Raw genomic sequence first — 24,889 nt, 5'->3', positions numbered from 1 at the left:
GGCAAAAATATAACAGTGATATTTACTAAATTATGGATAGCTCATATGTTGGTTTGTGACTGTGTTTGGGTGCTTACCATGATGACTGACACCCCAGCCGTGGTGTTGTTGTGCTTAGGCGCAGTGTTAAAGTGCGTCTTCAGTTTACCTGTGACCTCCATCTTCATGTTGTTCCCCATGACTGCGTCGTCCTACATACATACAAGCATGCAATGAGGTGAAGTGGTACAATGGTTTTTACACACACAAGAATACTGTCTGGATGTTCAAATCACAAGCGCCGCCTCGGAAGTCGTGTGCACACATACACAATCAAATACAGACACAAACAGTGCTATGAAATACCGTGACCCAAGGGTGGGACAGGATGTCTTGTGCTGTGTATCGAGCCTCAACGTTGACCTGCAGCATCTGTCCAATCAGCTCCTGCAACCAAACACGCCACAGTATTGGATGAAATCAGCTAAAAATGATTTGAGCAGCGTCCCTTTATTGTGTCACTGACAACACACACATATTGAGGTAGGATTGGGCCATATTATTGACCTTTATGGATATTGTATTGTGAATGAATAATTATAAAAGCTGAAAATGGCACACGTTAAATAAATTGATATGGCCGATGTGATAGCAAACAACTTGCAGACATGAAGCAGAATTTATTAAGAGTCATGTTTCTTGGTCTGCACCAACTTCGGAGGGAAATATCTGGCTCTTCAGCTGCTAAATGCTCCACTATATATTCATATATATTGGTGCTTGGTCAATAACGTAGACAATAGAGTGAACCAAAACAGCAAAGTTGCAGGCCATAAAACCAAAGCAATGAGCTGAAAGATGCTAAAAAGCTTCACAGAGCTGTAAGAACTTCATAGTCAACGTTTATATAACCATCACTTTACAGACTGTTCATATAGAAATATTGATTAGTGCAGCTTCACTTATTTTATGTTGGATTTTACATACACTTCCTATATCGTGATATATCTTGAAAGCAGAACATTTCCACCCTATGGCCAAGCCTTAAAATTAATGTGAACACAATGCAGCATGTTAATATTCACTAGAGATTTCTTTATTTCATTGACATTACCTTAATACCCCTATTGTAAGCCATAGACTGTACAGATGATGCATCTGCTCGCAGTCGTGTGCGCCTACAAAGTCAAAATCAACCCCTCTTAAATTTCCACCTGCACAGCTGCATAAGTGCAAGTAGTGTCACGCTGTGGTGTCTATAACTGCGCACTTGTCTACAGTGACAGGGAAACTGTAATAGCAGTGGGTTTAATTAGCAGTTTGGTCTTGCACGCTGAGTGCAGGCTGTCACCTTAATACATGACATTAATTTAGAGGGTTGGAGGGGTTTCTGTGTCCTTGAGCAGACAGTAGTCATTAGAGGAGTGTGAACAATGTGGGTTCACATGTGTGTGTTTAAACTTTAACATTTGGAGACCTATTTCAGACTTTTTACTACCACTGCACTCAGTTAAAGGTAAAACTGTTTCTGACCTCATTTAGTTACGACCATGCTTTGGTTAGTGTTATCCTCCAGGAAAATTAATGGGATCAATATAATGTCATCAAAAGGGACATAAATGTTTCTGTGTGTGTGTGTGTGTGTGTCGGTGGTCCTAACCTTGGCTGAATCAGTGATGTTGTCCCAGTAAGGACTTGGAAATTCCAGTCGCCCCAGGAGGATCTGGTCAAACAGATCCTCTTGCATATTACTCTCACTATATGGAAAGACACAGAGACACTCAGTGAACACAAATGGCATACATCTTCACAAAAACTGCACTGTGTGTACTGCACTTTGCAAAATAATAAATAACCCCACCTGTACCCTACTCTATAATTAAGTGGTTATTATAATAACCGTGAAGTGCTATAAATTAAACATGGATCCCATTAATTTAAGTCAAAGCCCTCCCACATTGTGACTGCACGAACACAACCCTTAACACAAAGACTAATCACAGCTACTGTTTGTTTAGGTAAAACAAGATAACAAATTGCCAAATAACTGAAAATGATTATAGTAGTTTGATACTACACATGGTGCCATGAGTAAATGATGATGACATTGTGTGAGTCAGTTCAAACGTGGGCAATACGAAATGAGGATGAATACCTTCTAAATGGAGGGAAGCCACACAGAAGAATGTAGGTGATGACACCTGCAGCCCAGATATCCACCTTCAGACCATAACTGTAGAAAGAGAGGAGAGACATGGAGGCAGAAATGGTCAGTTCAGGATTACATCATCCATCACCCCCAGTGTCACAAATACAGTAGACGATATGAAACAACAAAATAAAGTACAATGCATTTCGGAAAGACAAGGATTTTAATCTATAAAAATATGGAAGCAGATATACCAATGCAACCATTTATGATGTGCTGCTTTATTCCGTATGCTGATACGCAATATCTTTTTAATCTCCATACAGATGAGCAAATTAAAACTTGCATTTCTATTCTGCAATTGTACGTAGAACAGATGTTTCCATTTAAACCAACTTACAGATCACTACAAATATGCATGTTTCTCTACCTTCCGGAAAACTAAAAATCTAGGTACTAAAATGTAGCTTACCCAGACTCTGCAATGATTTCTGGAGCCACATATGTAGGAGTTCCACATACGGTGTACAAAGGTCCTTCCACCACTGTGGCGAGACCGAAGTCCCCGAGTTTCAGTGACTTGGTGCCATCTGGATACTCAAATACCTTAAATGAAATACATGCTCAGTTAAAGCTCACTGCTGGATTTTGTAGCTAAGGAAGTGGTGTGAGTGTTAATATATACCAGCAGGTTCTCCGGTTTAATGTCTCTGTGGACGATGTTGAGGCTGTGCAGGTACTTCAGAGCTCCAGCGAGATTGTACACCATGACAGTGGCGTCTCTCTCTGTATATTTGGCCGAGGAGGTAATGGCATCAAATAAATCCCCTCCCTGTGCCAACATCGACAAGGTGGTTAGAAATTAAAAGAGATAGAAGAAAAGAAAAATACACAGAGAAAGGAGGATTGTGCACGATGGTATTAGCCTCTACTGAACCTTGACAAGCTCCATAACCAGGTAGAGTTCAGAGGAAGTGTCCACCTCCTCAATCAACATGATGATGTTGGGGTGTTTCACCTTCCGCAGCACTGCGACCTCATTCTCTATAAGATGCTCCTGGAAACACGCCGTGACAAATAATCCAAGTGAGTATTTTACTGTATCCTCCAGCACAAAGGATTTACACACTGAGCCATTATGATAATAAAAAGATGCTCCATTGTTGATGGAATCTGAATTGGTGTCAAGAGTGTGTGATTCACTGCGTGTCATTGTGTGTAAGGATGGGAAGATAATTTGAGTTAGGTGATGAATTAAACATTACCTGCCTAATCTATCTGTGTGGGATAAGAGGGTCAGAGACACACACACACACAGGTAATCTTGTGGTGTGTGTGTGAGTGTGTGGGTGTTAATAATGCACACTGAAACACCAACATATGACCCTTCCTTACAAGTATGTGCGTGGGTCTTGCAACAATTCACACAAAAGAAGAGGCAAGAAATGGGAGAAGGATAGTAAAATAAATAATAAAAAAAAAAAAAAGATTGAGGGAGACCTTTCCGCTGCACTTGGCCTTGTTGATGATCTTCAGGGCAAACTCTTTTCCCGTGGACCTGGACAGAAGCAGTGCAATTAGGGCCAACAATAAAAACGGCACTGACGCTGCAACTATGTCTGTAATACACATCAAGTGCTCACAAGAGAGCCGCAGTTACAGTGAGCAGGAGCACTGCCACGGAGTTATTGGAAAGGTATGTTAGCTGTGCTAGCCAAGTTTATACAAAGAGCAGAGATAGAGGCATCTGAGAACACGCACTTAAAGAGTAATTCAACACCAGGATGAAGAACAGTGTTTCATTGCCATCTCAGGTTCAAAGTTTCAAGTTTGTTTCACCTCATAAGAGAGCTATATTGCACCTCTAACCACACCAACAGTGATGTCATAGTGTACTGACACGCTCTGGAGTACAATTCTACACCATTGAAGCAAGGTGAGATGTCAAACCACTGGAGCTCTTACAGGGAGTCTTAAGTTACTCTAACCAATATAGACATTTTCTTTTAAAATTGTTTCTACTTGCAAAATATATATAATGAAAGGGATACATCTCAAGTTTCTGACCACTAGTGGTGCTATGGAGCAATGTTTTAGAACCACACATGAGGATGCACCTGTAAACCCACAAGCATGCAAGTGACGCAGTACACATTCTTGCCAAATGTTTAATTACGTTCCACTGAGAAAGAAATGTAGCAATGCACCAGCAAAAGACAAGGAAGAAGCTACCAGCTGATGTAATCAGATGTATGGATTGCTGCAATGAATTTAAACAATGGAGGTTTACAAATAATCAATAAATCTGAGCATTGAGTTTCATTCCTGACCTAACTTTCAGCTAAACCTCACTGACTGTGAGATGTGACTGTGGTCACATTCAGAAAACTGGTTTTGTAAATATTTTTTTCTGAGGAAGGAAATGTTTCTCAGTCTCAAAGATACACACAACGCATTTTGGTGAGAAATATTTACTGTAAACATAACTGTGTGTTGTTTACAAGATACTCCACAGGGAACCGTTAAGCATTTTGCAGGAAGGTGCATCAGATTATGAGAACACACACACACTTGACAGGCCTCCTTTCATAATCATAATCTCTCCTGTCTACCTGGGCAGTGTGTTGACTCAGAGATTAAAAGGCTAATAAGGTGAATTCACCACTGGGTTTAATCCATGGGATATTTCTGTCTCCACAATGCCTGTCATCGGGGCTTAAAAATCCTGATGAGGCCGTTCTCATTATGAAGCACGACATGGCACCCTGCTGTACCGTCACTGCAGACAGCTGCCAACTATGTATTTAAAAATTTCCAGTCCAGAATGTGTTTCTCTTACCTCTCCACACACTCTTTGACCACGGCAAAGTTGCCATCTCCGATGACCTTGCCAACATTGTATTTTTCCGAAATGGTGGTGGCAGGCAGGTAGCGGTTACCGTTAACTGCTGGGAAGAGACAGGGGTTACAACAGGCCACAGACAAGCCTGGCTTTTAAATAAAATGAAGGGAGCTCTGGCAGAAACTCCACCAGTTCTCAGACTGAATTAAGGGACCACATGCTGAGCAACAAAATAACACACAGGCACCAAGATGCACAGTGATCTCTTACTTGTCCTCCTGTGTCAATTAGTGAACTGAGCAGCAGTGTATTCTGCTATCTACACACACAGCACTAAAATCCTTTAGTTAAGTATCTGCTCGCACAGCACTGGGATATTTCACTCTTATCATCCACACACATGCCTACTGCTTGCTACTTTTGTTGGGTAAGCGAATTCAGAAATGTGCCCTGTTGGGAAAAGTTGAGGACGATTTTAATGTGATAGTCAATGTCATTGCCACATGCTAGAGGGTGAGGGAGTCCACGCAATAGTGTTGTTTAAGTTGACAGATCAGGTGAATGACTTGGACAAAAAAGCAGAGGAGGAGAGGAGAGGACAGAATGTACCCTCTGGACTCAGTCGATTGGTTTGCTCCTGGTGGTTGTTCAACGAGCCATTTACGTTTGGCGAGGAGACCTGATGCGATGGAGGGATCTGCAGGATGCAAACACAAACAAAAATAGAGATGAGTGCCTGGCCTACAACAAAACCCACAGACAAATCACCATGGCAACCCCAGGCTTTAAAAGCAGCAGCAAAACACGCTGTAAGTGGATGAAACATAGATGGTTATTATTGGTTAGCCACTTTATTTGGTGGCATTTTGTGGCATAAAATGTTTAAGCTGAAATGAAAAGGAGACTAGTTAATGAACTATAAAGCATGCTACCCACAAGCATAACTAAACTAAATTAAGCTTAAGCCTAAAATGTACAAGGTGTGAGAGCTACTGGAATAGATCTCCTCCTCCGTAGCCACTTATCGTCACTACACATAAAACCGTTATGGCTCCAAATGAATGATTCATTTGTTAAGAATGTAATTTCTGCAGTGGCAAATGTAACATCTCTTGGCTACAATTTTTAAATGTGAGCCATAAATGCACAACACCAGCATTAGAATCAGAGCAGTGATCGTTTCCATTCTGTACAGTATTGAGTCTGTACCTTACTGCACCATAATGTGCATTACCTTAAAGTAAGGATCTATTATTAAGTCTAAAAGGGTAGCCCTCTGGACCAAAATAGAAATGGGACACCTTCAAGGTCTGTTTCACAACTGGATACATAAAAAAGCTTTTCCCTCTAATAAATAACTTCTTCATATGTCTTTATTTTACCTGACCACTTCCAAATGCCTTTTTTGTGAGGGTGAATGAAAGAGAGAGAGGGAGCAACTTAACCATTAACATCCTTGTGCTTCCTCATTTAGTTTTTCAAAAGAAACTCAGCTTCTTTTGCCAGTGAATTTTAAAGCTTTCACTAAATCATAAAAATCTAATGTCCTGCCAAATGAATGTGGATGGATAAGTCTTTGACTGGGCTTAGAGAGGGATGGTGGCACTCTGGAGGAGTTTTGCCAGCTGGCTGGAGCAGTTAGAAACTCTGTAGTTTGGGACTAACACGCAGCTTACAGGAGAATCCATCAATATATCAGATTAGTAAAATGGTAACATGGGCTGTACACAGATCTGTAGGTCATACATGGCTGTCTGTCACTGACTTGATGACTTGACATAGACTTATTTAATCATTTTTTGGTAAGTAGGTCAATACAAATTGGCCTTAAACCACCTTAAAGTACTGCATTAATCTATGTGTCTGGGGTCTCTGACGGGGTAGACCTGCAATTTACCAAGTGAATCATTACTGTTAAGTCCAGTAAAGGGTTGACATTTTTAAGACCATAAACATAAAAGGTTGAGTTTTTAACCACTAGTAGCGTTATGGACGAGTGTTTTGATGAGTGGGTCCCCATGTTGTTTGCAGGTTGCACAATACAATACTCCTGTTATTCCACTAATCGAGGGATGGCGGTAATATACCAAGAATGTAGCAAGGAAAGAAGAAGACAGCAAGCTAGTGGATAAGGATGTTAACTATATAGATTTCCTCCAAACACAAAGCTTATTGGTGAAAATACTAAATGTAAACTGAACTGTGTTTGCTCAGAGAAAAACTCCACATGGCAGCTTTAACATCATCGATATCTATATCCGTAACTGTCTGACAGGTCAGTTGTGGGTGTCTGTGTGCACAACATCTATTGGTCTTGACATGTGGATACAACAATGTGATATACTGTCTTACCTTAAAACTAGCGAGTGGTCGGGGGCTGGTGGGAGACGGAGTGGAGGACTTGGTGGACCTTGGAGTTGAGATCTGGCTGCTTGAGACACCGTTTACTATATAGAAAAGGAAGGAGATATTTATGAGCAGGGAAAGAGTCACTCTAATTGTGAGTAAGTTATTTTTATAATAATTTGTATATAGACAAATATGTGTGTATAAAACTGTTTATTAAAAGGTGCCTTGATTTCCACAACCAGGTATTCTATAGTATTTTGATTTAACCTTCAACAGTGCAACCAAGATAGACAACTAGCATATACCGTGTTAAGAAAATGCCCCACACTGGGTAGCTGTTTTTATTAGACGCATTAACGGCTAGCAGGCTGTAGACATGCCAACTGCAGGCAGTTGCATTAAAGCTGCCGGTTTCCTTTGTGTGTTCTTGAGGTTTAACATTTAACATATTTTCTATCTGCTAGCAAAACTACAGTAATAACCCCCATAATAAGCAACATAAAACACTCACCACACAAGAACAAATAGCAGCTACAAACAAGCAAAACCTACAATTCTAACAATATATAAATTTTTTTTCATTGCCTGTAGATAGACATCCCAAGTCTACAGGCCTAAACAGCTGCCACTGTTACTGTTCTTGCCAACTGTTGAACTGAATAAGACTTTAAATTATACATTAATAGAATATATACCAATTTCAATTTACATCATAAAAAGATTGTATTATGTGTTAATATCACATTATTAAAGGACTTTCTCTGTACTACTATGTAACACATATCCATAATATACTTTAGTGTGTAACATAAGGTGCACATGCACACAGCAGGGATGAGAGCTTTTATTGTTTGGGTGATTCATTCTCTCAGGAACAAACTATTTTTGCCTCCTGCTCTCTTGGTTTCTGGCACAAATGCAGAGACATAATGCGTCAAACTTAAACTCAAAGTCTCTTCATCTACATAAACCCAGCTGAGCTGAGGAAAATCATTTCACACTGCCTACAGGCTACAGGCTACGTCTTAACACTCCTGATTCAGAGTTTTGTTTCATTGTACAATCACTTAGAGGTTTTTTTTTTCACTTAACTTCCCTTTGGGTATTTATCTTTTTTTGTAAAGGAAAGTTTGAAGCAATATTTGAGAAAAAGTAAAACAAACTACAGTACAGCAGCTTTTAATATTTTAAAAGTATGGTTTAACTTTTGAGCACCTCAGCTGCTGCAGAAGAAGAATGTGATTTAACTGCTCACCGAGAGCGGGATTTAATTAACACAGTCTAATCAGTTCATGGCTTTGAGTGGATCAGTGGATTCTGCAGCAGCTGGCTTTCAAATTAGATAGATGTGTATAAAACATGGCATCCCGTACTCTAGTCTGGGTCAGGGGGAGGGAGAGAAAGAAGGAAGGAAATGAAGTAAAAGGTAAAACAATTGTATAATAAAGAAATTGAGATCTTTAAGGAGTTTGTGGCTCAGCACAAGGATAGACACGACAACAAATCTGACACAGTTTAAAAAAACAATTCTCATTCTTAGTTCCTCACTACTGTCGGCGGGGGGGGGGACATGGCTGCTCAACAGTCTAATCAATATCATATGAACAGCTATGGACAGTCAACATGCTGTGCTTGGAATTAGCAGGTCAACATGCTAATGTTTATTGTGGAATGTTTTATGTTAGCATGTAACTTGGAGCATGTGGGCATGTTCATATGTGTACAGTTAGCAAGGTGACATGCTAACATCCAGCATTTAAGTGTGACATTTAGCATTTTAGCATGTGATGTTAACAATAATCTCAAGTTACACTGAATTCGTCATTAGTTTGAGCTTTCCTGTTAAGGAGAACTGTTGGACAGATGGAAATGTTGACAGGTTGGAAGGGCCACAAAAAAACCAACACCATAATCTGGGGACTGTGTATCTCAGCATAACATTTTCATTTCAGTTTTCCATATATTTCCACTGTGGATCGACAGTGTTTAAGTGACAACCAGCAGAGTCACACTTATTCTCAAGAGAAGAAGAGAGCCCTAAAGCTGTGAGGAGCTTGTTTTACTCAATTACTTTACACTGATATGACAGGTGATTATAATGCAAACTGCGTGACACCATCACCAGCCTCACCTGGGGATTTAATTGGAGACTGACTGGTGGAGTAATGGACAGTTTGCCTTGCTGCAGTGTCAGAAGCAAAAAAAAAAAAAAAAAAAAGGCAGATATGATTAGATATAATTACACCACAACACACTTTGAAACCGCTTAAATGTCCAAGGCTAAACTAAGACTGCAGGCACTCCAAACTGGCAACCTCTCAACGACCTCGTCTTTGAACTTGACGTAATGACTTGTAGAACATTAATTACTCAGCATAATGTCGCCATCTCTCAATGCACCACACAAATTGCTTAGTCACTCGTCACAGCTGTTGAGGACTGAGGATGAGGCTGCCAAATAAAAAGCTATTACTCAGCCTGTCAAGCAGAAATGTACTTACAGTGCTACTTTGGCATCAGATAAATGGGATTTCTTTTTTTCATTTGTGAAACATATTCTATCACATAATGTAATAATTTGCAAGACTTTACCTTTGATATTGTCAACCTACGAATTAGTATGTTATCTATGCATGAATATATCTTAAACTAATAAGCCTAAAACACACTGTTTCTAGATTATGTATAGTATAGCGAGTACAGTCATATGTCTTACCTCCAGGAGACTTGCTGCGTCGTGACGGTCCGGGGCTCTTAGCTGTCCGGTTTGGAGTAGCAGAGCGGCTGTGCGACGACTTCAGCACTCTGCATTCTGGGGAGACAACGCACTCAGGGTCACCATCGCATATATTAACCTTCCTCTATAAACAAACCTGTTCTTTCTCTCAGTCAGAGTTAATGTGGCACATTTATGCCCAACAAGCTGCTGTTACAGGAATATGGCCCTGCAAACGTTATTTATGTGGCATGATTTCATGGGTGCTGGTCACAAGTGATTATGAGGACAGAGAGGCAGCAAGGAACAGAGGAAAACAGTGTTTAGTCAAAAGAGATTAAGAAGCACATAAAAAATTTACTTTTTAACCGGATGTTTTTTTTTTCATTCTACAAGAAGAAGACAAACTTCTCCATTGTTAAATGTTGTTTAAACCAAGCAGCCGTACAATAAAGGATTTAAATGTATAACAACTGAAATAAAGGACAAATAAACAACACTACATATATGTAACAAATTGGCATTTGGCAGACAAATATTAAGATTTGGATGTCTTTTACTGTCAGAGCAAACCAATTACAACAATTTGGGTTTTCCTCTGGAACATAATATCTAGGCTAAAATGATTGCTACACACGATGAACACACAAAAAAACAATCCTAAGTTTTGGTTTTTATGGTGTTGGTGGTGCCGATTCTGTGGCGGTATTGTGTAGCTGTGTGCAGTAAGAGCAGATGTTGTTATGAAGCTTGTGGTAAACTTGTCAGGGTTGTGTTAATGAGGGTGTGGGCGGATAGAGGTATAATGTAATGACACACACGAAAAAAACCTGCCCACTGTAGCACTCCCACAGTGCATTTCTAATGTGTTCCCCATGCTGTTTATCACCAGACACATATTCACTGACTGATTACAAGGGGCTCTCAGTATAGTACAATTCCTTGCATGGTGTACATATAAAACCAACAAACCCAATCATTTTCTAGGACAACCCGAAGTGATGATTTTCATCTCTAACCACAAAATGCTTGAGCTTTGAAAAGAAGACATATGGTCGGTTTTTAGTTTTGTCTTAGTTTGTTTGTTTTTTGTTTAGCTCCATTCCCACAACTGGATTATTCTATTTATACTAAGAATTACTGGAGAGATGCTAACTAACTGAAACATATTCCTGATGGTGCAGATGGCTGTAGGCTGTTTTTCTATGTACATCTTCTGAGTACACCATTACAACATACCTTTTTTGCATTTTTACATGATATATTGCATAGGCCATCTTTATTCTTTCCATGTTTCAACAGTAGAGTGTGTACTGGACCTATTTTGCAAAAGGAAGAACAACTTCTGTACCTTCAGCAGAGTCGAGTGTGCCTTTTTTGTTCTTTTAAAGACCTAATTCTTAAAAGTGGAGCACAGGAGTGTAAGTGGGACGAAAGCTCCAAACTATCTCTGAATACGACCCATCCACCATCACTCATCCTCAGTCACAGTTAGCACAGTGTGTGTTAGGATATGCCTCCCTGTTGTTAGCTAACCTGAAAAAACAAAAAATAAAAAAGTAAAACAGGATGTCAATACTTTGACTGTTACTATAATAAACTCCCTTTCCTTCCAACAAGGTTGTCCGATGCTGGGTGAAGCTCTGCATAGCTTTGAATGGATCTGCTGGTTTAAAGAGGTCATATCCTGCCTGTGTGCTTTTTTCCCTGCAAGATAAAGGGGTGATACCCAAGACAGGATATGCATAATATACTATATGTACAGCACATACAGTACAGAACATGAACACAAAGGTATTCACACAACACAAGCACAAAGGAATGAAATTTCAGTCAGACAACAAGAGTGCAAACTCTTTTCCTTACCTGACAGCAAGAATGTGTGTGTGTGTGTGTGTGTGTGTGTGTGTGTGTGTGTGTGTGTGTGTGTGTGTGTGTGTGTGTGTGTGTGTGTGTGTGTGTTCTTTTCTGTAAATGCTAGACTGACTAAACCCACTTTCCAAAATTGTAACCTGAATTAAACTCATATCCTGCTGTCAACTTCCTAAAGGAAAAGAGCGTTGCAAGCACCAGTGAGGGAAAAATAGTGAACCCATATACACGTACACGTACATACACCGATGGATGTTTAGTTAGTCTTAGTCAGGCCTACCAGTCATAAAGGCCATGGAAGCCTTACCACTGTGATCCAACACAAAGTCGTCCTGGGCATAGCGATATTTCTCTGGGCCGCAAGCTATAAACACATCATCTTCCCCGAAGAAGTCCTGCAGGCATGTTATCTGGAGGAAGAAGGAGAATATTCAGAGGGGTATAATACTCATTTACTTATTTTAATATTCAGAGGTGGGAGTGAAATAAGTAATCAGGTCCTAACAGTATATGTATAGTCGTATATATGTGATTACAGTATTTTTGGATGTGAAATAATTGCTTGACTCTGTGCTCTCTGAAATAGGCCAATTAAAATCAATCTGTGTGATAACGTAAGTGTGTGACTCTGCATGTGTTTAAGAGCACCACACAGAGGCACACAGTATTACAAGAGAATGAAGGTCAAAGCACCATGACATCCAGAATACTGCAGTCAATGCAGAGTCATGGGAGGAAAGCAGTACAGTTAACGTTTGTGCCGCAGGGTCATTTGTCTTTCTTTTTCTATTCTGTCTCACACTGTGATCGTCATTTTCTCTGCAGATCCGAGCACTTTTCCTTTTACACCCACGACCCACCCCTGGAGACGGAAATAGGAGTTACTTTTAAACTATAGTGAGTTGTGCCTCACACACACACACACACACACACACACACATAGAGATTATCCCTCTGTTGCTGTAGGTGGACAAGTAGGAAGACAAAGGAGGAAAATATGTTCATTATCCCACCCCCCACCACACACAAATGCACCCACACACTGCCAGGCATAGGCAAAGTACTGTTTTTGCGCACACACACACGCACCTGCACACACACACGCACACACTTGAAACAAGAGTAAGGAGGAGGAGTAGTGGATGGCTGAAGATTGTGGGCAGATGGATCCTCTAAGGGAGATTGGGGGCTCACACAGTGGGGGAAACTGTGTTTATCCGTGTGTGTGTGTGTGTGTGTGTGTGTGTGTGTGTGTGTGTGTGTGTGTGTGTGTGTGTGTGTGTGTGTGTGTGTGTGTGTGTGTGTGTGTGTGTGTGTGTGTGTGTGTGTGTGTGTGTGTGTGTGAGTGTGTGAGATAGAGAAATGGGTATTAGAAGAACTGGTGGTCCAGAAAAGCTAAATGGCTACTGAAGAGCACAATCTGCACAGTAAAAAGACAAGTCAGAGGCTGAGAGAAAAAGAAACGTTAGTGGAGTAGGAGTCAGACATCTGACAACTAAAATAGCAAATGTGGAAAATTTAACACAAATAAATATACAGTAGGTCTGAGTTACATCCTCATTAATAATGAATACGACACTTCTCATGACACTTCTGTATGTCCTACATTCAGACAGCATCAATTAAAAATGTAAAAGGATGCTGTATCCATAACATTCTCATAAATAACCAAAACAGTATTTCATGGCCTTAATATGATCCGAACAAACGGATGGCCTCGCCTTACAAAGAAAAAAAAAAAGAACCAGTGAAAATAGAAAATAGGTGTGTGTATGTGTGTGTGTGTGTGTGTCTGTAATATGTGTCCATACAGAGCTGTGGCAGATCTGACATAGCTGGAGTGGATGCCATTCTTTAGATGAGCTCTCACCCTGGAACTTGGCAGCTGATCGCCACACCATACTGTCAGGGCACAGGTGTCAGGATCACCATAGTAACAGCCCACGCATGGATAATCCGATGTATGTGTTAAAAATGGACCATGGTAGTGCAAGCTATGATAGACTATTAAGTATCTGTATATTACAGTAGATATTTCTCATTGACCTCTGACCTTAATCCATACACCGTTTTCTCTGGTGTGTAGACATTATCAAGGATAACGCTCTGCTGTATTTTTTCATCCACTCAGCAGGCTGTGTTGGTATGGAGCATGCTGGTCATTTGTTTGAGGACAATGTCAGACAGCAACACAGGGACTGCTGAAGTGAGCACTGTCCCCTGGCAGGGAAACCACTAACTGTGATCACATCAGCACTTAAGAAGACCTTGGTGACAGATCATAGGAATAGTTCAACATTTTCAGTGAAAAAATAGTTTATAGAGCTACAGCCAACAGCCAGTTGGCTAAGTTTAACACAGCTAGCCTGACTACGTCCAAAAATCCACCTACCAGCGCCTCATTTGTGTAAAAAATGTGTAGTGCATGTGCAAAAACAACAGTTTGTTGGGGGTTTTTGGCCATGCACAGTAACTAACTAGAGTCTCCCCTGTTTGCCTGGCAACTGCTCAAAAACAGTCCAGCACATGTGACACCATAACACAATGAATTGTTGTTTTTACGCTTCAGTTTTTTAATGAATTAAAGAAGATATAATGTGTTGCTTAGTGAACTTTGGAGGTTCTAGTTGGCAGATTTTATTACTGACAGAGTCAAGATAAGTTTAAGCTAAGCTGACCATCGCCTGGCTGTAGCTTCAAATTGAATGGACAGATATGAGAACGATATCGATCTTCTAATATCTACAGTAACTCTTAGTAAGCGTATTGCCCAAAATGTCCAACTTTGGTTTTAGGTCATTAGACAATGTTCAATTGTCCGATTCGAATCCATGCTTCAACAGCATGGTAACAGAAGTTATCTCGCTGTTGCTCCAGAACATGCTTATCCCTGTACCACCTGAGGCAACAGGCTTATTGTGAAGAAAGGGAACTCAAGGCAGGAATACTATAGATCTTTGTCGAGAAGGCCCCTGGCTGTATTCTCATTTACTTTCACCCCTGCACACACCTTTCTCTCTGCAAGCCTAGCACTGCTGTGGCCTGTGATAAAGTACTTTTCAGCTGGCCTGTGACGCCCAGGGGAGTGCCGGGGAATGGAGACAAATGGTCCCTGTATAGACACTGGTTTAAAACGCAAAAATGAAAAGAGGTCAAGTGGTTGAGAAATTATGGTAAATGCCACGGTGTGTTAAACCATAGGGTTTTAACGTAGATGCGCATTTTAAAACCTCACTATTTAAATATTACTGGTTAAAATGACTGTATATTTAAATAAAGAATAACTTCTGTGGGGACTAAAGAATAAATAATTTGAACAAATGTGTTTTTGTTGTTAGATCATCATTATTCATTTCAGAACTTATAATACTAGGGGTGAAGTATGTGGGATAAGAGGAAGTCTTATCAATGAGGACATAATATATTAACACAACACTTTATAAATAGTTTGGTACCACAGTTTGACATGTTAATAGGAGTTAGGGCAAAGTAAACATCCAGTTTAGAAAAAAAAACAAAGCATTGCTTACAGCACAACCCAGCAGCAGCTGAAAATCTTGCTTTTGCTGACTTCTGGAGGTTTAACTTCTCACCTCGCTGCAGTGATGTAGAAGAGTTCTCAAGAGTGTGTCAGTACATTGTGACATCTCTATTGGTGTGGTTACAGATACAACAATGCACACTTCTGACCACACCCAGGTGTTATAATAACATAAAAATCTTTAAGAGCACTTCACTGCTGGAAACTGATGGGCCTCAGCTAACCACCCGTCACATTATTAATCATATTCATGATGATGATTAGGTGTTCTTAATAATGTGCCAAGCTCTCACTCATAATGTCACCACTGTTCATTATGATTTGATCCCTCCAGCTACTAGCTGCTGTACTGGCTGTGAAGATTGAGTTCTTTTTGTTGCCAAATCCAACAACAGCATCTTGTTTATGTAACCATGTTTATTTAGCCTCTCACTAAAATGTGACTGTTAGCTTATGTCCTAATATACATATACATATACATATATATATATATATATATATATATATATATATATATATATATATATATATATATATATATGTATGTATATTATAAAATGATGATTCTGCTGTTAAAACCTAAAAAAAACATAGGCTTATGCTGAAAATATGAAAATAATAGGGGGTTTTAAAACAACCAAATATCTGCAGCACACTATATGGAGCAAAGTAGTAAAGGACTGTTATGACTGTCAAACTACGTTGTCCGTGTTTCTCTTTGCTCTTGTCAACCACTGCCAGGATAAAAAACAGCCAATGGCACTCCATCGCCAAGGCTGTCCTGCTAGGGCTTGTCTCAGCCAATCAGTGAAGTGAACTGTTTGCAGGGTTCTGTATTGGCTGGGTAGCGTGTCTTGAGGGTAAACTGAAGTTTGCCCTCCAAGATGCGACAACCCCCCTCCTCTCGTATGTCTGACCTTCTCTTGCTCTCGCCATCCGTCTGTGTCCTCCGCCTTGCCTGCTGTACTTTCTGCCCTGCTAAGCTTGGCAACAGAGAAAATACAGGCCAAGGGCTTCAAGTGTGTATTTGAAAGTATCAAAGGGAATCGTTTTATTAGTCCAATTACAAACCCTTAAACTTTTAAAACATTATAACATTAAGTCCAAAGTGAACCTACCCACAAAACAATGATCTTGCAGATCCGTTAATAACCAAGTATTATGACAAATATAATATGTGAGTGGTTTTGATATACAAGGCATAAAGCAAACCAAAACATGTATTATCTAAATATATATATATAGTATCAATACACCGCCCAATACACAGATTCTTTGGGGTGGATAATTGTCGTCTCTTTATTTTGAGTAAGGGCTCTGTCACACAATGTCACACAGCAGGTGCTAAGAATTCAGGGCAGTGGAAAAGCCCGCAAATACACACAAGACACATGCAAGAAAGTAAAGGCTCTCCTTGTGATGGCTAACAGGACAATAATCACTGTAATCATTGGGTACCATGAGCCCCATTTACCTCCAAACCCCTCATTGTTGCTCATCACCCTGAGCCAAATGAGCAAGAGGCAAAGAAGGTGGGAGGAGTCCTGAGGGAAGTACCCCAAAAAAAGAGACAGAAAGATCGAGATCTCTGCCTCTTGCCTTGGGGAAGGTCAGCCTACACAACACTACAGCTGTTACAAAGGAAAAGAACCTTTCATGGTAAACTAGATGCATGGTAGCATGCTTTACACAAGCTAAAACTTTCACTTAAACATGCAGATAGGTGGATGCCCATTAAGTTTGTCAGGGTGATGCTTAAGCTAAAGCCAACCAGATTATTGACTCTGTTTGAACTCTTACTCACAGACCGAGGCTGCTTTCCGAGACAGTTTAATTCCTCTGGATTAGACCGGTAAATCTCAGGCACGTGTAATAGCAGAGACAAGGCGGGAGCACAAAAATGAGCAATGAGAAATCTAAGCCATCATTAATTCATACTGTAGATTCACTAAATTAGCTGCATTAACCATTAGCTACTAAATAGTTTGCTTTTTTAAAACAAATTAAAGTTGCATTCGATCTCTAAACAGCAAGCACAGAGATGATGTAAAAGAACAAACAAACCACTGCTCACTGAAGACACTGGAGTTTTCATAAACAGGATTTCATTAACTCATTAGGGACATTTAAACTGGAGATACTAAAGGCAAAAGCACTTCAGAACAAAATAAGTATAAATTCAAATTGACAGTTTCCCTACATTTGTAGACCAATTCAGGGAAACTCCAAGGCAGTGCAGTGAACTCTGCCTCACACCAGCCAGTGGCTGGTTGGTCTATAACACATTACACAGCTGTCTGGCTCTCGCTGTCTTTCCCCAAGTCATATTCACACACAGAAAGAGAGACATTACAGTACATAACCTCAGGTTGTCTGAATGTACAAGAGTGCTGAGCTCTTTATACTCAAATGGAGCTGTGCAAGAAGGAATGAAGAGAGTGGGAGTATAAGCCTTAACATGCACACACGTTTAGCCCAAACGAGCCTCAGTAGATTACCTTACTCATTTAGAAAGTGAGACTTACTGAATTGCTGTGGTGCTAAGAGATCCACAAGAGATGCATAAAAAGTTGTGTTTTGTTGCCAATTAACATGATACTCAGTCTCCAATTAAAAACCAACAATATTACTGCAATTAAAGTGGCTACTTGGCAATAACTGCTCAAAATATAATATTACAGTTTCAGCAGAAGTCCCCAAAGTCCCACAATAATATCTCTTAGAATGTGACTAGCATTTAATGGTTGCACTATTCAAACTAGAAGGGCACTTGGAGAGAGCAGACCTCCGCCAAGGTGCTTTGTTTCTACACTGATGTCTGAGGTGACTGTTGTGTTTTGTTGTACGTTTAGTCAGAGCACACCATTCACTCATTTAACAAGGGGTGTGGCAACCGTGACGAATTCAGTTCATTTTGCCATAGAGTGTGATATAATTAGTGTATCTGTCCTGTGATTTGGATCCAGTAGTTTGTCCGTAATCCTGTTGACAGAAAAGGAAACAAACCAAAACAGTAAAAACATAACCTCCTTGGTGGAGGTAATACATGAATAATAATACATGAAAAAGATCAACACCTAAAGTGAACTAAAAGGATAAACACTGTTTGATGTCCAAATAAAACTCCACCATGAGTATCAGATACATGCTGTACAGTTGTCAGAACCACTTAGACATACAGCTCATGATCTGCCCTGAGCAAACGACCTACCAAAACCTGCTGAGGCAATATGGGCTTGCTAGCATGATTAAACTCAAGTAGACAAACAATAGTGTGTGGGCTGGGGTTTGAATGCTGGCTAACCATAGCATGATGTCAACTCTCCTGTTGGGAGAGTGAAAGGCCTGCTGCAAAGAATGGACCAGGGCCAGGCTTGGACAAAGAAAACAAAACAAGTAGTTGAGATCACACAGCACACAATGGATGCCCTCCCCCGTCTGTGAGCTCCACACGTTCAGCATAGCCGACAGCCCTGTGTCCCCCCCTCCGACACCCCTGCTCTCTGTCGTCTGCCGGCTTTTTGTTTTCCTGTTTGTCATTGCAGGGTATCATGCCAGCACTTGTGAAAAGTGGAACAGGCACTTTTGCTTTATAAATACAATGAAGTAGGTTTGTATTGACCACTAAGACTAGGGGGAAGCATTGATATTGTGTGTGTGTGTGTGTGTGTGTGTGTGTGTGTGTGTGTGTGTGTGTGTGTGTGTATGTGTGGGTGGGTGTGAGCCATCTGCTAGGACAAGAAAGAGGGATTCTGGATTGGCTTTTTATCTCCAAAGGCTATTTTTTGATTTAGTCCATGACTGTCGAGATTATAATTTATCAAGTGAATTTATACAAACAAAAATCACAAGGTTCTTAAAGGGCTTTACAGTACAATATACGATGGAGGAATCCCCTTTCTTCCTTAGACCCTGAATACAGACAAACTATACAAGAAAGGAAAAAAACATCAGTAACAACAGTAGAAGGTTCACTCCTCCAGGATGGACGGACATGCAATTGGTGCCATATGCACAGACTAGACAAAAGTAGCTGTAGGGGAAGTAAAAGTTTAATAATAAGTATAATATACTTGAATTTCCCTATAATAAAGTACCTATCTATCTATCTCTATCTATCCATATAAGGAATGTGAATCAAGTGTAGTAAGTTTAAATGTTTCACTAAATAAAATTCTTAATTCAGATTGGCTGGAGGGTGTGGATTAACATTTAGTAACTACGACACCTATGACAAAACCCAAGTTTTTACACAGTCAAATGATCAAATGTAGTAACTTTCAGTCATATCACTAGAACAGCAGGTGGTGGCCAAATCATGTTATCTCGTCCTAAAACTAATGCCTTAAAGGCCCCGTGTGCAGGATTTAGTGGCATTTAGCAGTGTAATTGCAGATCGTAACTTTTAATGACACTTCACCCTCCTAAGCCTAAAGGAGAAACTACAGTGGTATCATCAAACTCTACTGCAGTAAGAATTCACAACGTAGAAGCTTGAGTCATCAGTGAGCCCATAATAAACAATTGAATATCACTGAACCTAGCCGAGAACATTCCTGTTTGGATGGTGTTATTGCACTAGTGTCAGATGGTGCAGTATGCTAATGGTAGTGAAGAACAATAGGTGGGCATGCAAATTTTAAGGCTGTTGACCCAAATGGTGGTGTGTAATCCAGACTTGGCCCTGAAAACAGCTCAACTCTGACAATCAGATGGAGCCCCCATGTTGCCTTGACCCCTGCTAGTCAAGAAGGGAGTTTTATTAATCTGTCTGTATCTGCTAGCATGCTTCATCGTCCTGCCAGGAGGGCATGCAAATGACAAGGTGCCTTCCCCATCAATATGATAACAGGGTGAGAAGAAATCAGACACCTTAATAAATGTAAGCCCTTTAACTGTTGGCACAAGATAGCAGAGCAGCACGTCTCTGCTAACACATGTACTGTAAGACTTGGGCGGGTCCAGAGTATTGGAGCGTGTCATGTGAAATGATGCCAAAGTGCATCAGTGTCACGCTAACCAAGATCCACCTCCCTCTCATTTGCATGTGCATGCCCCCAAAACCCAGGAATCCATAAACTATGAGCTAGCCGTTATCTTTATGACATGCTGGTGGTCAAAGATTTGCTCTCACTCTGGGGCTGTATTCACTACAGGAAGTATTTTATCTTGAGTACTTCTACTGTACATGGTACTTAATGTTCCAACCTAAGACCTACTTACAAAGCTGCTGAGGGCAACTTCCACTAAGGAATGCAGAGAACATTTATAATCTAAGAGAAGGGGGGTGATTAAGCTTGTTGAGTACATTATATGAAATAAACAAGTTTTCTTATCTACAGGTTGGTAAATAAGCAGTACACATAACAAATACTGTTGTTATATTCATCTATAATGTAACATGTATGTGATTTAAAAGGGAAAGAAAACTGTAACTAACTAATCTTTGGAAACCAACAAAACAATAAAGAAAGTGATGAGCACACTGAGCCAAACTGGGAAGATATTAATGAGCACATTTTCACTGCTGCCTTCGGGATGTCAGAAAAATAGGTTTGTAACAGTAATCATTACTCTCAGTCCTTTACCCCCTCTGTTATCCATCTTCTCAGTTCTTAATAGACTTTAGTTATACTTTTTTATGGCTTTACTGATTTGTTTTTTGAATGATTGTTTTTGTTTATTTAAATATGTGTTGTCCTGGGTAGTGAACCTTTGCATATTTTGGCCTCTCCCCACAGCTTAGTGTCAAATTCTTTAAACTAATGTACACTGTACGCATGCAGAAGCACTAATGCAGAAAAAAATATTGACAAGACAGAAATATATATATAAAAAATTCAAATAAAACACATTGGTTTGTTTTATGCAACCAAAACAGAATGAAAATCTTTAACAAAACCAACATTGCTTATGTAGGACTTTCAGGATACACAGTAACGTGCGTCTTCGATTCATTATGGAGGATTCAGTACAGCCTGACTGTCCGATTATGATCAGAGCTGTTTATATGTCCTCTCTCATTCCTGCGTGTACTGAAAAGGCCTTTAAAGATTTCAGAGAGACAAACATTTCAGCCCTCACAGCTCAGCAGTCTAAATGGTCCTGGTCCATTTCCAGCCCCTGGTTAATGGGCAGACCATGGGCCAGACTGACTGTCATCCTGATAACATCACTGGGTGTAAAGCATTGTGAAAGGCAAATCTATTTCAGGATTTTTTTGACAGATGTTTTTGGAGACAGAAAAACAATGTTTAACTTATCTAAACTTTAAGCTAGTTCAGAGCAGAGAAAGGGATGTCTCTATATGCTGTTTCTGAAAAACAAACAAACATTTAAACCAATGTACAGTACTGCTACTTCACCTATGCCAGTGAAAATCTACTATAACAACCATAGACTTTGTCCTTTTGTGTGGCACTGATTTGCAGGATCAAGTGAGACTACATGTGGGATAGTCAACTACAACATTTGAATCTTGAATTATAGAAGCATATTAGTGAATGTATTTTATAGGGGTCAGGATATGCTGAAAATCTTTGATAACCAGTTTATTTTTTTCAATTGTAGTTATTAACATGCTTTAATTTACAATAAATACACTAAAAACAAATGAAAGTGAAAGAAACTAATTGGGCTTCAAGACTGGGGCACTATGAACAATGACTATGATGATTAATACATTCTTGAATCAATACTTTACTTTTTAATTTAAATACCTTTAATGCCCAATGTGTCATTTTTGCATTCAAGTTTGCAAATAATACTTTGCCCGCGACCTTTGTGAATGTTAGATCAAAATGCAATAATCAATAACTCACTCATACCATCCACTGAGTATTTATCCATGGAAAAATGCAATTTCCATTAATCGCTATGTACCACATCGATCACTAATGTTTTAATAGCAGTACAACACACTGACTGTCTCTCCTCATTTATTATGAGTCAGGGTCACAAGGGGCTGAAAGCTACATTGGGTAAAAGGCCCTAGACTGCATCCAGTTTTCCTAAAATTGCACTGGTGTAAAAAGAAAGGTCAGTAAACGGTCAATGATTTTTCCTCCATTATGTATTTATAGACTTTGTCCTGATGGAGCAGACAATGGATTTGGTTATGACTAACACAGCTAGAGGCATGTGTGAACCTAATGCTGCCACTCAAAAACAGACCAGGTCTAATACTGTAGTCAATGTTGCATCCTTTCTGTCTCTGACTATCAAACTTTAGTGTGTCCCAAAATACATTTTCCTAAACTTGATGGTTGCACGGCCTCTTTCGATTTTAAAGGGGTTAAAGAAAACTTTAAAAACATATATAGTTGACTCTATTTCAACATTCCATTCATCTGTGAAGAAAATTCAATTTAATCTTATTTTAAAGTTTAGATTATTATTCAGGATCTAAACTTTAAAGATCGGATCACAAGCTATATTCACTCTCTGCTAAACTGCCCCATTTAACGCAGGTAAAACCACGAAAGAGCTAACAGAACAATGACCAAGTGCCAGGGAGAAGAAAACGCTGAATTAGTCAAAAAATAATAATTTATGGTTGTAAAAAAAAAAAATACACTATACAGAGAATTGTATAAAAAGTTACCTACAATTATCAGTAATACTTATCTCTGATGCAACAGTCCAAAGTAAATAATCTGCTCAAAATGAATCCAGATCACCTGTTTTACAGAACCTTTCTACAGTTATTGTGTTTACTACTCAGGTTAAGTGTATAGTTCATAAGTTGGTCTGTACTGTTATTCATTGAATATAATATAAAATATCCATAAGATAAAAACCCATATTAGATTTGGAGGGGCTGTCTCCGACCATTAGTATAACTCTTCCAAAACATTCACACCCACCTCAAACTTTGAATGGCAAACTGTGTAAAGGTGAAAAAAGCCAGGGTTTTAACTTCTTTCTCTCTTTCCACAATTCAACACTTTCTCCTTCTGTTTTATCACATGGACCCTCTCCTCTTTGTCACCATTTCTATAGTCCCCTTGAATCTTTTCTAAATGATTTCTACATAAAAAGACAACTTAGCAAGTACTGGGCGGCTAACTGTTCCCTCAAACTAATGAATGCATCGATTAAACAATGAAAAATAGAGAAATCTTATTTTCTGCCTGCCCAGTCAGCTTTGAGATGTAAAACAGGATTTTCCCTCAAAAGCAGCAGCTGATTCTGCTGGCCCTGATAACCAAGATCTACAATTAACATTCAGTCTGAAGAGCAGCTTTGAATCAAGGAGGGCGAGTGGACAGAGATGTATTTTGTAAGCACACCCATTCACACGTTCATGTCCCTGAACACACACACACAAACACACACACACCTGACAGCTGCACTTTAACCCTCCCTTCCAGCTTGTAGGTCTAATTATCCGGTGGTGGCCAGGGCCCCAGTGGGGGGCCTCTGACTGTGTGTGTGTGTGTGTGTGTGTGTGTGTGTGTGTGTGTGTGTGTGTGCATCAGTGGGAGGGGGCTGCAGCGCCTGCAGACCGGGTGGCTGGGACCTGTGATTTGATTTTGGAGGAGCAGATGGCAGGATGCTGCTGGAAGGCATTTGGAGAGAGAGTGTGTGTGTGTGTGTGTGTGTGTGTGTGTGTGTGTGCGTGTGCATGTGTGCATGTGTGTGTGTGTGTGTGTGTGTGTGTGTGTGCGTATGTTTATGGGTGTATGAGTGACTGAGTGAAGCCCCACTTTTTCGGAAAGTAAAGCTTTTTATAGACTCTATGGGGATTTGTTGAAACTGTTAAATTTTTAAGCTCATTGAAGGAATTGCTAATATATTTGTTATTAGACACCCTTAAAACAAAGCACCTGTCCCTAAACCAAAGACAACAAGGGGGTTTGAACATACATTTTGTATTTTTTATTTGGGGTCTATATTAAAGTCTTTGTGAAGGTAAGATTTATTGCAGGCTCGTGTATTAAAGGCTATTAGTTTTATTAGGTGTACCAAATGAATTGGGAATTACATACAGAAAGAATGATGACAGTTGAGGAGGGATCAGACATCAAAGCCAGCCCCCTATCGATAATGTGATGTTTCTAAAAAACTGTGCAAATAAAAGCTTAATGGTTACAACCTACACCACACCCTATAGTATAACTACTCAACAGTTTAGCTGTCACTGCAGAATAATGTACAGTATCTGTTTCCATGCCTTGTTCCATATTGATGTAAAGTGATTTTCTAATACGCTGACAACATGGAGTTGCAGAACAAGCATTTTTTTGTCCCACTTCTGATAATGACTCTCCCTCGCCTCCAGTCTAGTGCGCTGTATGCCAATTGTACTCTGGAACCTGAAATTGATATCGATCTTCTGGTCTGAATTGATGATTTAAAGGTAAACACGCTTCCCAAAACGTCAGTGTTCTTTTAATAGGAACTGGCATTAGGAAATGCCCTCCATGACTACAGCCAAGG

At 39.8% G+C, this 24,889-nt stretch overlaps 1 protein-coding gene across 6 annotated transcripts in view; it reads right to left on the bottom strand.

The window, feature by feature from the left end:
* dclk2a (doublecortin-like kinase 2a) overlaps nt 1-24,889 on the bottom strand; it is a 41,437-nt gene that overhangs the window by 6,070 nt on the left and 10,478 nt on the right. For 2 of the 6 annotated variants that reach the window (XR_007881626.1, XM_051385000.1), the window contains exons 3-16: nt 12,188-12,317; nt 10,036-10,131; nt 9,451-9,501; nt 7,323-7,417; nt 5,580-5,667; nt 4,968-5,073; nt 3,629-3,686; nt 3,066-3,185; nt 2,814-2,960; nt 2,601-2,734; nt 2,135-2,212; nt 1,640-1,736; nt 346-426; nt 78-191 (exon numbers count right to left, since the gene is read on the bottom strand). Coding sequence is in view for 5 of the 6 variants with exons in the window: in XM_051385000.1 (XP_051240960.1) it covers nt 78-191; nt 346-426; nt 1,640-1,736; nt 2,135-2,212; nt 2,601-2,734; nt 2,814-2,960; nt 3,066-3,185; nt 3,629-3,686; nt 4,968-5,073; nt 5,580-5,667; nt 7,323-7,417; nt 9,451-9,501; nt 10,036-10,131; nt 12,188-12,317 (1,395 nt within the window). In the remaining variant the exon portion in view is untranslated. The remainder of the gene's footprint in view (nt 1-77; nt 192-345; nt 427-1,639; nt 1,737-2,134; nt 2,213-2,600; nt 2,735-2,813; nt 2,961-3,065; nt 3,186-3,628; nt 3,687-4,967; nt 5,074-5,579; nt 5,668-7,322; nt 7,418-9,450; nt 9,502-10,035; nt 10,132-12,187; nt 12,318-24,889) is intronic. The other 4 variants (XM_051385001.1, XM_051385005.1, XM_051385003.1 and 1 more) reach the window with 4 other exon arrangements.

This window comes from Dicentrarchus labrax, unplaced genomic scaffold (genome assembly GCF_905237075.1).
Source record: "Dicentrarchus labrax unplaced genomic scaffold, dlabrax2021, whole genome shotgun sequence".
NCBI classification, from domain to species: Eukaryota; Metazoa; Chordata; class Actinopteri; family Moronidae; genus Dicentrarchus; species Dicentrarchus labrax.
This window is presented reverse-complemented; position numbering and strand designations above follow the sequence as displayed.